Source organism: Onychomys torridus, chromosome 4 (genome assembly GCF_903995425.1).
Source record: "Onychomys torridus chromosome 4, mOncTor1.1, whole genome shotgun sequence".
Classification (NCBI taxonomy): Eukaryota; Metazoa; Chordata; class Mammalia; order Rodentia; family Cricetidae; genus Onychomys; species Onychomys torridus.
Window position 1 is genome coordinate 59,015,716 of NC_050446.1, and position 16,534 is coordinate 59,032,249.

The window sequence follows — 16,534 nt, forward strand, 5'->3', positions numbered from 1 at the left end:
TTAGTGGAAGAGTTTAAGCAAACTTTTAATCTTGCATAATTTAAAATTTCCTCTTCTTGGTCATAACTCACTCCCCTGTCTTTGGAAGCATTGTTCTTTCATCTTTTTAATGAAATTTTAACTTACCAGTTCAATCCTCTTTCATGACATGTACACCATTAATTATACATGGATACACTTGTTATGTGTTTTTAGTGTAATTGCTTATTATGTATGTAAAAAATAACTTTTTAACTAAAGATTTTATTTAAAGTATTAAAAACCACTGTCTTACTTCTTTATTCTTTTAGCCTTAAGAATATACTTCACTTCTAAGAACTAGAAATTACTAAGACTATTGATTTCTAAAATTGATCAGTACATTGTCATTAGCCTATTATATTCTTATTTTATACCAGAAACAAATTAATGCATCTTGGAAGTCATAGTTACTTTTGTCAGTCATATGGAAACAATGATAATCAAATCTGTGACAGAGTTGTTCAGTTTAACAATTTATAACAAGTCCAACTAAAGACTAAATTTAATACTACAAGAACTCCTTTTGAAGAAATAGGTTATTTCTAATGAGAAAACAGAAAGATGTTGTGTTATTTAAATAATAATAAAGAATATAACACAGAAATAAAGGACTAAGAGGATTATTTAATCGCATACACCTACCTATAAAAATCATCATCAAAAATATCAGAAGTCACTTGCAGCTGATTCTGTGTGGATCCTCCAAGTTGCTGATGTTACATGATGCTATAAAGATTGAATTAAAAGTTAAGTCTGTGAGAAATATCAATTCAATAGAGTGAAAATTTTTCAAAGATACCTATATGAATATATATATATATATATATATATATATATATTATTGACTCAGATAAGTAATTTATTACAACTTTAATAAATATTTATTGAGTAGGCCTTTTGTATACAAGGCTACAGTGAATATTCATAAAGGATTTATCAAAATTTTATGCAACATCATATAAATATAGTCACATCATTCCTTGTTCTGTAATGCTACTCTCAAAATACAGCTCATTACAATTTGAACGCATCATAAACTATTGAAAAAAAAAATACTTCAATCATTTTTATAACTATACATTATCTTCATAAGAATCTTCAGTTACAGTAACTGAGGATGACCCCCTTCGATATTCCTTCAATCACTTCATACATGTGAATATTTATTTTTTCTCTTCAAATGTGTTTGCATTTTTGTCTGGCCTTCAGTTTAGAAAATAATCTTCTTTATTACAGATAAAAAATTCTCAACATAATAATTTCTGAAAAAAAAGAATTTTCTCTAAGATCTTGATTTGAGGAAAGTGCCTGATATTTGAGAGAGAGGCTATTTAAAATATCACATCAATAGAAATCATTTGCCTTAGGTTTTATAGCATTAAATCCTAGTACAAAGCACATTCAAATAAGAGAGTTTTTTTTTTTATAAGAAAAATCCATAAATGTATTGAATTTGTTTGAAGCTTGGGGGCCCTAAAAAAGTCTCTAATGCATCATCTAAATTAAGCAAAAATACTCAGAATATTCCAATCAATAAGAAGGATGCAATTTCAATATACCTAAAGCTCAGATGCAACTTTTACTGTAATATCATTACATGGTTGGGCATTTGTATCAACCAGAGTGGAAGAAAATATTTTTGTTAGAAACAAGTTTTGATTGATGGTGTTTTCCTGTGATGAAGTCAATGTATTGAAAATCCCTGCAACGACATAACTTTAAAGTTGCTCTAGACTTAGATAGATACTATTAATTATTTCCATATGTTTTAATAGAGGCTCAAAGAACTGAAACAGAGAGAATTTGCTCGAAATGTAGCATCTAAATCCAGGAAGGATGAAAGAAAACAGGAAAAGGCACTCCAACGTCTTCACAAGCTGGCTGAGCTAAGAAAGGAAACTGTGTGGTGAGTCTATAATGAAATGTTAACTTTCCCTAAAATACACCTAAAACATAGCTGCAGGAGTTAGAAATAAAGGGCACAAATCTATTTATTTCAGTACATAGAAAAAAGGCATACATGTTTGCAAGGCCTTCTGCAGAAGTAAAGAGTAATTTGAATTTCATTCAAACACCTGTTTAATGCACATTTCACTAAAACTCGCAAATTACTGTAATCTCAGTTTATAAAAGTAAATTTTGCATCAGTAGAGGCTTGTATCTCAGCCATTCTAATTGAAAGCTGTCCCATTTTTTCATGAAATTCAAACCATTCAACTGAGGATGAGAGCCTAGCACTATCTCCTGACTCTTGGCAAAAAGAGTTTTTGAGAAGATCTTATTTTATTTTTAAATGATAATTTGGAGAAGCTTTCTTTGAAATTACTTTTAAATTTGAAAAGGAGAGGTCAGGAAGATACTGCACACTTCAGAAGCAGCTCCAAATTAGTTTCCCTGTGAATAAACTATAGCTGGACTGTGAGAAGTTCACAGCTCTTAAACTTTGACCCGCTTCTCAGAGTGAGCAGCTGTTCCATGGGAATGGAGTCATAATTCAGACCTCACAAGCCCAGCCAGGGCAATACTGTTAAAAGAAGATCACTGAGAAAGTGCCCTTATTTCTCGCAACAAATGAAGTCTCTCTTGTTACTGTCTATAACAAAGATTTCATGCTAAATTAATTTCGTATGGAATATTGTTATGGAATGTTTTGATGAATGAAACATTTTTAAGAATTCCAAATTTAAAACAATATGGGTGACTATTTTTAAATCCAGTGTGGGCTTGTTTGAGAAAGAGCTGCTTAACTGTAGTAATAATGTCCGTTTACTGTTGTGGCATCCGATGCAGAGTTGATGCAAATCAAGGCTGTATTGTGGGATGTACTTACTATAAAATATAATACAATGATCTAGAAATACAATTTGCCACATAGCTTCTGATATATTAAGAAAGCTATATTTATAAGTTGTAAACAATATCTATATTACTTTCCTTCATTACAACTTTCAGTAGACAATATTTCTCATTGTGAACACACACAAACACACACACACAACTTCTCCATTAGTTTTTTGGATAAAAAAAAATGGCAATGTAATTTAGAAGCAATTCAGGTGAGCAGATGTAGATTGTGTCTGTGATTTTAAAAATTGGCTATACTGTTTGACCATTTGAAATTCCTTAAAAATAAATGCTTAGAATGGAATGGGATTTCTCTTAAGGTAATTGGTAGTAGAAAGGTAAAGTTTAAGGATTTCCTATTTTATATATAGGCCAAATCATTATTTTAACACAAAACCCAGTATTTATGATATACTGCAAAATATAGATAGAATATAATTCATATTTTAGGGAAATATTATTCTATCCTACATGGCTATATATTATAATATAACTTATAATTTCAAAGTAATTTTTAATTTTGAGCCTAGCAATTCCAAAGGACCCATAGCTCTTCTTTAGCTACCTTAGTAGACAGCAAAGTGCTGGTGCAAAAGCAGACTTGAAGAAATTTGGTTGAAGTGAGTCATTAAACCAAATTCCCAATCATTCTAAAATCTTTATTAAGTTCCTGTTCGTTTGTTTTCTTCTGTTTCTTTGGTATCTGTTTTATAGGATCAATGATGAAAATTATAGCAATTTAAAAATAATTTTACAACACTTTGTGAAGCAGCCATTGGGGTAGAAAAAGTTGATTGGGAAGCAATAATCCAAGAGCAAAATTTGCCCTGTACATTGTTTGCAGCTGTAGAGAGCATTTCTAGACAATCACTTCAGGTTACCCCAACAATGACCAGCCACCAGATGATACTGAAACACTGGTAAAGGTAACTGCACCTCATGAAAGAAGTTTGTAACACACATTTAAATTGCAATCGTAAATTCACAACTGATGTTGAATTTGAAAACAAATGAGCTCACCAATAGACATGAATGAAGGAGAAACTCTGAGGATGCCCCTACTCATTGCTGAACTGTCTGCTCCTGACAGACTCAGGAACCAGGAAAATCACTGTCTTCATATGTGTACTCTCCACTGTCCCTACGAGGATCCAAATGAACACTTCTAATCCACAAAATGCATCTTGGCTAAACTAAGCATAGCAGGAAAAGAAACCAAAAAGCCAGGTTCTGGGGAGAGGGTGTTTTAGATATTGTGAGAAACAGGATTTTGATGTGGACAGGAAGGATATTAAAACACTTGGCATGGAGACAGTAATCAGAATACATTATCTACATGTATAAAAGTATCAAGCAAAGTAATTATCAGTAAAAATTTAAAAGTATTTTCAAAAAATGTAAATATATATATATATATATATATATATATATATATGAAATAAGTCATTGAATGATTTTCTACTAAATTCTCCTATTAACTTCCACCTCTCTCCCTCATTTTGCAGTGCTCCTGGAAGTGGCCCCATGTTCAAGTCAACAACTGTTACTGTGAGAGAAAATCTCAATGAAGTTTCCCAAAGAGAGATTGCAGATTCCCTTAATAACCAGCAAGATCTGATTCACAGTGAAGAAAAGGGGAAAGATGTCACCACCACTTCTGCAGAAACGGAAAGTGCAAGCAACTGCACAGCAAATAATTGCCAGCTTGGGGATCAAGCTCAGGGCATCTACAGACATAGAATTGGCTTTTCCTTTGCATTTCCAAAGAAAGCCTCTGTGAAGCTGGAGTCGTCAGCTGCGGCCTTCTCTGAATACAGTGATGAGTCCTCTGTGGAGAAAGAATTCAGCAGGAAATCTAGATTTGTCCCCAGCACTTGTCATCCTCAACTATCATCACCACCATGTGAGCTCCTCAGTTCTGAAGAGAAAGCTAACGCTTTTCATCCACCAGAGGCCATGTGTACCGACAAAGCAACTGCTCCAATTGAAGAGACAAAAAAAATCTCTAGTGAAAAACATACACTGTTGGCTTCCTTTTGCCAACTTCAACTCCCTGTATGTTCTGATGCAGATACTTGCCAAAATTCAGCACCATTTGAAGATCAAATGTCAATGGAAGATGCTATTGTTAATGAAGACATACCTGTGAGTAAAAACAGCCCTGACTTCATAGACAAGAATCCCACTGTGCCTAATGACTGCACGCCAGCACAAACTACCACAGAGGAAAATGTTGAGATTAATGATGTGGCCAAAATGGAAATTGGAAATAAAACTGATCATGAGCCATCGGCACCTTCAAACACTGCAGAGGAAAACATCAGGTTGCAAAACCGACCAGATTCATGTAAAAGGCGAAGTGACCCATTTGTACCTGTACTTAACAAACTTGGCTCTACGGTGCTTCAGTGGCCTTCGGAGATGCTGGTTTATACAACCACAGAGCCCTCAATATCATATAGCTGTAATCCTCTCTGCTTTGACTTCAAGGCCACCAAAGTAAACAACAATCAACCTAAAAGTAAGCCGACCTTAAATGACCTTAATTCTCAACAGAAGGGGGACTTTTGCAAGAGGCCAGATGCTGATTGCAATGACGTATTAGTCGCAGGAGCCACAAGTGATGAAATCAGCAGTAATAAAAATGATCACATTAAATTTACTGCTCTTCAGGCTGTGCACCCTCTGTCCAACAGCCATGATTTAGAACAAAATGAGAATGTGGGTCAGAGGTATAACGATATTTCCTGTATGGACAGAAAAACAAACAAATACAACTTTGCTAGAAATCAAATTAAACGAGACACTCTAAATGGGAAATACAAGAAAATCAGGTTGAGGGAGACTCATGAGCACTGGTTCCATAAAAGTAGAAGGAAGAAAAAAAGAAGAAAGTTATGTCACCATCATCATGGGCAGACAACCAAAGAAGCAGAAAGTTACTGCAAAGCAGAAATGGAGAGCCGATGCATGGAGGAGACTAGGAAAGGTCCACAGGAACCAGTCCCTGAAAGGCGGCAAATGAGTCCAGAGCAATGGTCAGACTTACATCAGCTACCTGATGGAAGACCCAAAGTGGCATCTATAAATGTAAGTGAAAATGGAGAAATGAGTACAATATTGGACCCTGAATCTAACAACCATGCTAGCAGCTCACAATACCATAAAGGAAAAGACACAATAGTTGTGAACGGACAAACAAATTCACCAATGATACATCCTGGTAAACAAAACCTAACATATTCCAGAACTTACTGCTGTTGGAAAGCCAGGTCATCAAGTTACCAAGGGAATGACAGGTATGTGGTCCCACAAAGTGGTATGAAAGTTCCCAGTCAGAATCAGCCCATTAAAAGAAGTTACAATGCTCTCATGAATGAAGCAGAAAGATCTCATCGGAAGCGCAGACAACATTCGTGTTCTTTTTCATCAGATGAAAGTTTAAATTCACAGAATCAGTTAGCAGAAGAATATTTAAGGCCGCTGAGTGCTTCTGTCACTCCTTGTCAGCCGAAGAAGAAACGAAGGAGAAAAAGAAGTAGATTCCACATCGGAGGTAGAACTTTGAAATTCAAAGACAATTCTGATTATTCCATGAAGAACAGTTCTTCTTTGAGTCACCCAGATGGCTTAGTAAAGGAAGACAAAAAAGAGGAAATAAAACTACAAGATAATATAACTATCGAGAAGAACTCAGAACAAACAGAGCAAACAGAAAACAAAGCGACATTACATCCTTACAATCCACTTCCTTCTGAAACCAGTGGCAAAGATGAGCATTCAGTAACAGAGACTACCCCATGTGACTTACCACAGGCTTCCAATGATCCCACTACATCTGTGCATGCAGCAAGGGCCCATTCAAATGACTCAAATGACAATAACTTGCCAGAACAAAATCAAAGGAACCAGACTACAAACAGTAACAAAAAGCAAATTCCTTTCAAGTTGCCTAATACTGAAAGGAGCTTTAGAAATTCACAGACTAAATCGTATATTTGCCGTTATGAGCTAGCCGAGACCATTCCACAGGGAAAGATGACTGAGGCGTCAACAGAGTGGCTGTGTTACAATTCTGGAATCCTCAGCTCGCAACCACCACCACTCCAGTTCAAGGAAGCACATGTCAGCGGCCATGCCTTTGTAACAACAGAGCAAATCCTGGCTCCATTAGCTTTACCAGAGCAAGCATTATTGATTCCCACTAGAAAACCACGACAAGTTAAAACATCTACCATGCGAGGTCTACCAGCACATTATTCAGCCAAACATGCTGGCCAGCAAGGTCAAATTGACCTTTCCTCCTGCTCCCCTGCCTCCTCCTAGCACTCCTGTGCAGACTTTGCCTTTGCAGCGACCCTTCTGTTCTACCTCTGTTACCACTATCCATCACACTGTTTTACAGCATCACGCTGCCGCTGCTGCAGCTGCAGCCGCAGCTGCAGCTGCAGGAACCTTCAAAGTGCTTCAGCCACACCAACAGTTTCTTCCCCAAGTCCCAGCTCTCGCCAGAACATCTATACCTCAGATCTCGGTAGGAACTGTAGGACCTAGGCTTTGTCCCAGCAGTCAGCCAGCCTTGGTGGCTTCTCCTCAGCTGCCAATCATTCCCACATCAGTTCTTCACCCCAGCCACTTGGCTTTTCCACCTTTACCCCACGCACTTTTTCCTTCATTGCTTTCACCACATCCAGCGGTCATTCCTCTGCAGCCCCTCTTCTAGTCACCACCGGAAAGGAAAAAGAACACATACATATGAGTAGGTGTTTTATCTACGTGCATAATTGGCTACTTCACTGACAGAATAAACTGGCCAAAGTTGGCCTTATTGATTTCAGATCATTTACTGTAAGTGTAATGATGCTAATAAATTATTAAAGTTTCTGATATATAATATTATAAAGGCACTGGATAGTTTGAGAATCAATACAATATATGCTGTATATTAAAATGATGTCTTAAACGTATGCATAATGTACATAAAATATATTTATAGTACTGTAATTTATGTTGTAAAGTATGCTCCTTGTTTTTCTAATCTTTGTGTATTTGCACCTATTTAATGTTTAGACAAAGCTAATAACCCTATTTGTTTTGTATCATGTTCCTTGAATCTGTAAATTCAGTGAAATATATATCTTGCAATAAATTTTTGTTAATTATTTAAGTAAATCAAACTTTGGTGTTTAGGTGGTCTTCACTGATTTAGTAGTGTTGGCGATAGATTGTGTTCTATTTATGATTTTCTTCTGCTCCTTGGTGTCATGGAATCACCAAGGCCCAAATATCTTCAGGTTTTTACTACATTTAAATTTTGTCATTAAACACAGCAAATATAATAGACAATATATTTTTGAGTTTCCATTTCTTATAGAATAGCTTATATTGAGAATTTGCTGCATTTCTTAGTCATGGTTTTAGACAATAGCCATAGATATTTATATTTAAGCAGTTTTAGAATTTGAAAGAGAAATATTCTAACAATCATGAGGAATGTATGTTATTCCTCCATAGGTATACTAAAACAGAAATGTCAACTAACAAATATGTGTGTTCATAGAATTTTTAATATTAAAACACTTAAATGTTCATTTACAAGTCCCATAGGAAATATATATGAAAATATTGACATGAATTAAGAAATAATTTCAATTTTAATAAGTCACTATTAAATGACAACTTGAGATTAACTGCAAAAGCACTAGCTGTGTCTTGGCATACTCTTGAGAATATAGATGTGGGAAAAAATAAAAATCAACATCTGTTCCTTCAGTAATTCTTTCTATGTACTCACATTTTTAACATCTTTCCTAATCAGGTAGAAATAACTGTAGACATTTCCTGATTACCCTCTCATATTCTACTTTGTTTCTAATTAGATTGTAATTATAGTTTATCCAACTGTTGATGGGTAATAAAGAATGCTAATATTTAATGGAAAACTTTAGAAGAGCACAATTTCCCCAAGCAAGTTTTGGAGTTGTGTCTGTTCCAGTGAATGCCATCTTAAAAGAAGTCTTCACACCAGCCGGCATGGTTTAACTTCATCAGATACAAAGGTTAGGAGAGTCTTGTCATATCAGAGAAGACAATAGACTTCAACTTTCATGTGGTCCTGTTCTGAGAAAGTATTATTTATGTGAACTGAATGGCCCTAAAAGGCATATCATAAGGCATCTGTCATGTCATAAAAATGAATATGGAGCTTTATTATAAATAAGAGCCAAGGGGGAGATGTAGAACAATTATTTTCATTATCATTAAGTATAATATTAAGTGATCTTAAAGTTCTCCTGAAAAAAATTCTTGTGATGGAGTAAATGTGACAATTTACGACTGACAAATAAGAAGGTAAAAATAGGATGGAAGCAATTTTATTTCACATACTTTAAGACATTACATTCCCAAAATGGCAACTTAAATTGCAACAAAGGATTTTTCCCCAAGCAAAATACTTGAAAGTATCTTTGAAGACAAGGTAGATGAAGTCATCTACTGGGAAATGCTGCCCCAGATTAGTTTTCATCTATCAGAACAAGATTGTTGCTTATTCTGTCTAAAACCCAAACTGACTGTCTGACTTAACAAAGCATCTTTCTTTCCATCACTCTGCAATTCTCATCCAGCTTGTCCACTTTTATCTCTTTTTTATATCCTGCAATTCCTTATCCCTGGTGCTTCTCCCTGCTGCTAATTTCCTACACAATTGTGTGAATTCTCTTCTTTCTCCACATTATCATTTCTGTTTTCATTTCCAAATGATGCAGCTCTCTTAACTATTTAAATTATTGTTGTTAAACCATGTGGCTAGCTAGACTTACTTACCTTTTAAATTACAATAACCATATAGTTCATTGTTGTCATGTGGCAGGAATTTCTAGAAAGTATGAAGAAGCATGTTCTTATGTAAGATGAATGGAAATTGAAGTTGACTGATAAATTCTTAGCTTGCCATAGATTCAGATGGTTGAATAAGAGATGAGCTGCAGTTAAGTACTATCAAAGTCATCCTGATTATAAATTCATATCTATATTTAGTACTGTCCTGAGGTACTATTTATATTATCTTCTCATCCACTATGTGCTAAAGGTATGAAGTTCTAAGGAAACACCTATCTATCCTGATAACACTCAGCCTACAATCAAGTGGCTCAGGTCAACTGGCTGAAGAGTGACAGTGAGCAGAAAATCAGAAAAAAGTCAATAAAATGTCCTCAAGCAGTGCACCCATCAGACTACTAAAGTTTAAACTCTCAGTAATAGAGAAGTGCTCAAGTCCATGGGGTGGCCAGCCGTGCTCCGAGAGCAGCATGGGACATATCCTTGTGGGTTTTCTTTTTTTTTTCTAAACATTATATTCAAAAGCTGAAATCCTAATTCTTTCCAGACATGCAATTGTGAATCCCATCTACTGTGGAAATGTAAGTGATTTAACAGCTCTTCCAACCATCTCCAGTCTGTTACTTATAGATATCACTATGGTATGTGTGGCAATCATGATGAATAACTTGGAATACAGACTGAAACATGAACATGAAATGCAATTATACTCATCTCACAAAAAGTTTCACAGGACTAGGGAGATGCTGTCATAGATACAATCCCATAATACATAAGGGTGAGAACTGAGCTTAGATCCCCATGATCCAAATGAGAAGTCTAGCATGATGGCCTCTACTTCTGTAACCCTACTGCTGCTGAGGGGTAGAGACTTAAGGATCAACAGGTCTTGGCTAGCAAATCTAGCCAAAACTGTGTGTTCCACATTCAGTAAGACAGTTCTGGTGTCTCAGGGAATAAGGCTGAAAGTGACAGAGTAGGCCCCCAGGCAGACCACTCTTCCCTTTGCCTGTGTATGCCTGGTGCATATATCTACATGCATGTGGAAACACCATAGATACATACAGTATACACAGTTGTAACACACACCAAAAAACAAAACTCAAAATAAAAACTGTCTTCACACTAGTTAATAGGATGCATAAGAAAGAAACACTCACGATTTCCTATACTACAGATGTCAAACAAGTATTTTCTCCGAACTCCTTTATTGGTGGTGGAATACTTACAGTGAATTACCCACAGGACATCTCAACTTGGCTGACAAAAATTTTGATCTCAAAACGCAAATCAGTCATCTTACATCTTACTGCTGGAACTTGTTTTTGGGTCCTGTATTTAGAAGCTCTGTAAATGACAACACACTAAAACATGTTACTAAAGTAAAAAACATGGTGTTTTGCCTACATTAAAAAAATCACTGGGCTATTTTGTTTCCCTTTCCTTAAAGTCTTTTGAAATAGTATACATTTTATGGAGCTCTCTTCTCATCCTAGTCTTGGTGGTCAGTAAGTCTATTCTGTTTACAGTTAGGTCTCCACTCTCCATAATCTCCACCTTGGATAGGTCATCTTCAGGTGTAAATTCTCATGCTAAACTTTAAAAAACACAATCTCAACATTCTAGGCTTTATTTTAAACTTATTTTGGATTTTATTATTTTCTATAGCAACTTTAAAATCCTGTATATGTCAGGTGAACAAAATACCTCTGGTGAAGTACAATCCAGTGTCCACCTATTATAGTATGGCTCAAGGTCAACTATTGTAGTTGACACATCTACAATCTTCTTTTAGCTTGTATTAACATGACGCTCAGGCTTTAATGTTTTTGTTTCTATGTGTGCTTTCACCTCATTAACAAGGCAACAAGCCAATATTCAAGGAGATTGAAATTTTGGTTGAGAAATTCCCCTGCAGGTTACTTTTAACTCACATCAAAGAACTTCCTAGTTCTATTTTTCATGAAGCATAAAGTGCAACATTATTTTTATAAATAATTCATTGTGCTGCATATAGTGACTGGTTTACCCAATCATTTAGAACACAATTTCTCTGTGACAGTGCAGTATAAGACACACAATGAACACACCATAAAATCAATGATAAGGAATAAGACCCATATGAAAAACTTCTCTTAATATAGAACATACTGTATAAATCTAGACTGCTGTATATCTTTACTCGAAGCTTCTCTTAAGTCAATTGTAGTTAAAATATAATTTTCTCTCTCTCTTTCTCTTTTTTTTTTTCTGAGACAGGGTTTCTCTGTGCAGCTTTGTGCCTTTCCTGGAACTCGCTTTGGAGACCAGGCTGGCCTCAAACTCATAGAGATCCGCCTGGCTCTGCCTCCAGAGTGCTGGAATTAAAGGCGTGTGCCATCACTGCCTGGCTCCAAAATATAATTTTCAAAATAAATTGTTTTCATAAAGATTGTATGTTCAAGTAAAAGTACCACTCTAAAAGTGAAAAATCAAGCCTTTGATCTAAACCTTTACTCCTTCCCAAAAATCCCACATCCTTGCATCTCTTCTACACTGTATCTATCTTCTTACCATCCTAGGAGTTTGTCAATCATCTAATCTACTGACCTTGAAATTTTCTGTTAGATTTTGCATCTGCATATGCTCAAGACACAAAACTTTTATTGCTGAAGAAATGAATAAAGTACAAATGTTATTCTTGTTATTAAAATGTGTGCCGCTGATAAGGACAGTACATATGCTAATATTATATTTATGCATACAAAGTTAGCTATTCCATTATTAATCAGTTGAATAGATTGAAGTTATACCTCTTATATCTTTCATTCATTGCCTTTTGTTCTCCATTCACATTCTTTCCTATATGTTTTCCTTCTCCTTCTAAGATTTGCTTAGCTAAACCACACTCTCTTGAGTGTTCTTGAAAAGGAAGTTCCCTCCAAGCAGCTTTTCAGACAATTCATTAACTTTGCTCACAAATCTAACTAGATAAAGACTTAGGGTATGCTAATATTGTGAGTGGAGCCCCCAAAGTCTTGCTTTAAAGGCAGAAATAGTGATCTATGCATTTGGCTGCAAAGTACTAGAATCTATCCCTCCATCTTCAAGTATTGTGAACTTTGTATAGCTCTCTACAACTAGGACTGAATGAATTCATACAATGACCTATCTTTCTCTTAACTCAAAGGCATCATTTTTTGCTATATTCTTGAGTTTTCCAACCATTAGAAATATGAGCTTTCAAATCTTAATCAAGCTCTGCTGACCAAACATAAGTGTTCATCTAAGTCTTCCCTTATCTTTTTGACTCTCAATCTCTAACTTTTAAATAATCTAATACTTTTATTAATTATATGTTTATATGATTATTTGCATACAAACACTCACATCTTGACAAATGTATCCAGTCTTTTCCTCTCTAAACATTCTGTTTTTACCTTTATCATGTTAATACTTTTTTATATCAACTGCTTCCTAACACAATTCATTATTCTTCTCTATATCTTTGTTGTCATGACATTCTTCAGAATTCTATCCTATATGTTTATAGTAAAAAAATTGCTCACTGTATATCGACCTATCAACATATAGTTTGTTTAATATTAGCTTCCACATCTAGTTTGCCATATTTATATTAGTCTACTTGACATATCATTGTATATTTGTTGCATTTTATTCTTAATATTATATCAAAATTATAAACAGGAAACATAAGTCCCTAGACAGTGCTCATATATAATGAGTTTTTCTGACAAACCTCATATTAATAGACTTCTAGAAATATAGTTTTCTATTCTTCAATATTGATATTATTAAGCTCTTGTTATCTATACCTGAATTTCCATTATGCTCCAAAAACCCAAGACATACTGAACTAGGAGAAATGCTCTTATGTAACAAAATTCTTTTTCTCTTACTTTGGTGACTTAATTTAATGAGTAAGCCTCTACCTGGAAAACCCTCTGATTAAACAGTTCTAAAGAATCTTACTTGGTCCACACTTTCCTGGAGAATGATGCTGTATCTTAATCCTTCTCTTGCTCACCCTAGCTCTCATGTGTTCTGCAGAGTAGTCTCTTTCTGAGAGTCTTCCCTGGCACATTTGGTTATTCTAATAGCTACCACTTGTTGCCATGCCTAAACTTGCTATATGTCTTAAATCTCCTGTTTATTCTTCTGAAATTCTACCTCTGCATCTGAGCTAATTATGTCACTTCTGAAGGCTATTGACCCACATCCTATGCCATCTCCTTTTAAATATATTCTCTTCATATTTCTGGTCTGAATCTTCAAGGATTATTACATCTTTAAAATAAGGAGAGTGAATTCTCAAAAAAATCCTGTATTCTTGTACTCCTAATTTTTCTTCATATTAAATTCTCCACATATTTTTAAACAAGTAAGATTCAAATTAATTCTCTGAGATTCAACTAATCTTCTTATTTTATTTAACTTATCTTTTATTCCAAGGGTTTTACAAGTGGCTAATACTTTGACTTAAGCAAGTTGGCAGGAAATCAATCTTCATATTACAATGATAAGGCTAAAATAGATTATAGGTTTTATTAAATGGCTTTTCATTCTGAGAATAGCTGAAACAGAAAAGGCTAGAAATATTAGCATGAACTACACACACATAGACATACTCATAAATATGCATATGCATATATATTTAATTTCTGCAGTTGCAATATCTAGAACAGAAAGTTGCTCACCCTACATTATTTCCTAGGTAATATGAAGGATGCTAGAGTATTTGAAATATATTTTAGATTTTATCAATTATAATAATAAACATTTTGGTATCCAGGAGTGTTTTTATGTGTTTACCAGACTGTTGTGTCAATGTGTAATGCTATTTTCATTGCTGTTTTTTCAGTTGTTAAACTAATATTTATTTGTTAATTTAAAAATCAGGATATTTTTCCAGTTTGATGTTATGTAATGTCCATATAATTTTGCTTTAGGATGCCAGAATACAGTAGACTATCCTGGAATGCATTTGCTTATGGATATATGTATCTACAGTTGGAGGTAGCAACTGAAGCACATTTCAGTTATAATTTCAATGTGTTAGCATTCTTAGCTATGCTTATTACGGATTCCTACTTTTTTAGTTTGAATGAGACTCTGTTAATAGTGATGATGTTTAAAAATTGAATAAGAATATAGGAGCATAAAATCAAAACACAGCAGGAAAATAATTCACAATGCTATTTCTATAAGAAAATTTAAAATTGAACTCATCTACATTATGTGATTTCAGAGCTTAATGGCAAAAAGTGGATTGTTTAATGTAAGTTGTTTGCAGGAGCAGCTTTGCAAAACTGAATTAATTCCTGCCTTCTTTGCTTGTTGTCGTGCTGGCTCATCACTGCTACATGCATGTCCTCCTCAGAAGCCTGTGGTCTCTCTTCACAGTTACAGTAGAGAAGTTGTAGGGAATAAGCCACATTGTTCCAATGCCACACTGACAGGTACTGTATAGTGCAAGGAGAAAATGTGTCTGACTTGCCTATTAAAGGGCTGGGCCATTATGAGATAAATGGAGATATTATCATTGAGAGTACTACTGTTAAAAGCAGGCACTGGGCCTTTTTCTTTAAGAATGCATTCAGCTATTGCAAGACATAATGTTTCTAACCTTACTGTGGCTTGCTTTTGCTCAAGTGCATGGCAGCCCTACCAAGGTGCCTTTAAATTGTTTCCCTCTTTTAAGACATAGTAATTTCAACTCTGCTTCAGGAAGTAAAAATGACAAATGTAAATCATTCACTTTGGCTAGCCAATAGGAAGACACCTCACCATTATCACTTCTACTTCTATAGTAAACACTGAACTTGAAGTCTATAAGGAAAAAAATAAATTTTGTCTTTGCACACTTTGTAAACATACACACCCACCCACCCACACACACACACACACACACACACACATACACACACTACTCAAGAACTATTTTATGATGCTTTTTTGTAATTACAAAACATTGTTCCTTTAACAAGAAGAGAATAATGTCCTCGAATGCATTCGAGTAAAAGAGTGATTTTAAAATCTCTAATTACTTGGAAAACCTAAAGATATCTTTTCATTTTGCATCACCTATATTCCCTTGGGTCATCAAAAAAGGCAAATACATTTCCTAAAGAGAAACACCATAAGAGTTAATTTTACAAAACTGAAAAAATATTTAGCCAGGATCATTTGCCCACAGCTTACATTTCAAACGCTATTACTAATTGTAGGTATCATTAAGCTATATAAACTTTAGCTCTGGTTAATTTTGGTGTGTGATTTTTTATTTGCAATTTTTTATAATGAAGCTTATTAAAAATAAAAACAAAAAAAGAGAAAGTCCATAAAAATTAAAATTTGTATTAAGAGATAACAATATAAGAAATTGATTGTAAGGGTAACAAGAAATAGTTTTAAATTTTAGTAATAATATTCAAATAATGCTGTTATCTATAAAGCATTCTATAATCATATGTGATAATATTAGTAAGTATAAAGCTATGTATATTAATTTGCTGAGACACCAAAGTCCCTTACAAACTAGTTAAGAGGTTCAAGTTCATTTAGTTCCCTCTGTCCTAAGAGCCTATGAAGCCAGTTCATATTGTCCAATGATGTTACTCAGTTAAAGTGATGTTATGAGACAATACTATACTTGAAGTATTTTTGAATTTTTATTTTAATATCATCCATTTTTCATTTGCAGTTACAGTTCACTGAGAAAATCTTTACATATAAAAATTTGGATAAGACTAATACTTTAGGATATGAAAAATGGTAGTGAACATTCAGAGATCTAAAACATATTATTTCAACAATGTTGAAAATAGGC

At 34.5% G+C, this 16,534-nt stretch overlaps 1 protein-coding gene across 1 annotated transcript in view; it reads left to right on the top strand.

Moving 5' to 3' along the window:
- Window positions 1-8,208, top strand: part of Znf804a (zinc finger protein 804A) — a 216,208-nt gene extending 208,000 nt beyond the window's left edge. Inside the window, 3 exon segments of the mRNA XM_036186279.1 lie at window positions 1,797-1,927; window positions 4,371-7,065; window positions 7,067-8,208. Of these exon segments, the coding sequence (XP_036042172.1) occupies window positions 1,797-1,927; window positions 4,371-7,065; window positions 7,067-7,588 (3,348 nt within the window). The 3' untranslated portion in view covers window positions 7,589-8,208.
- The last annotated feature ends 8,326 nt before the right edge of the window (window positions 8,209-16,534 follow it).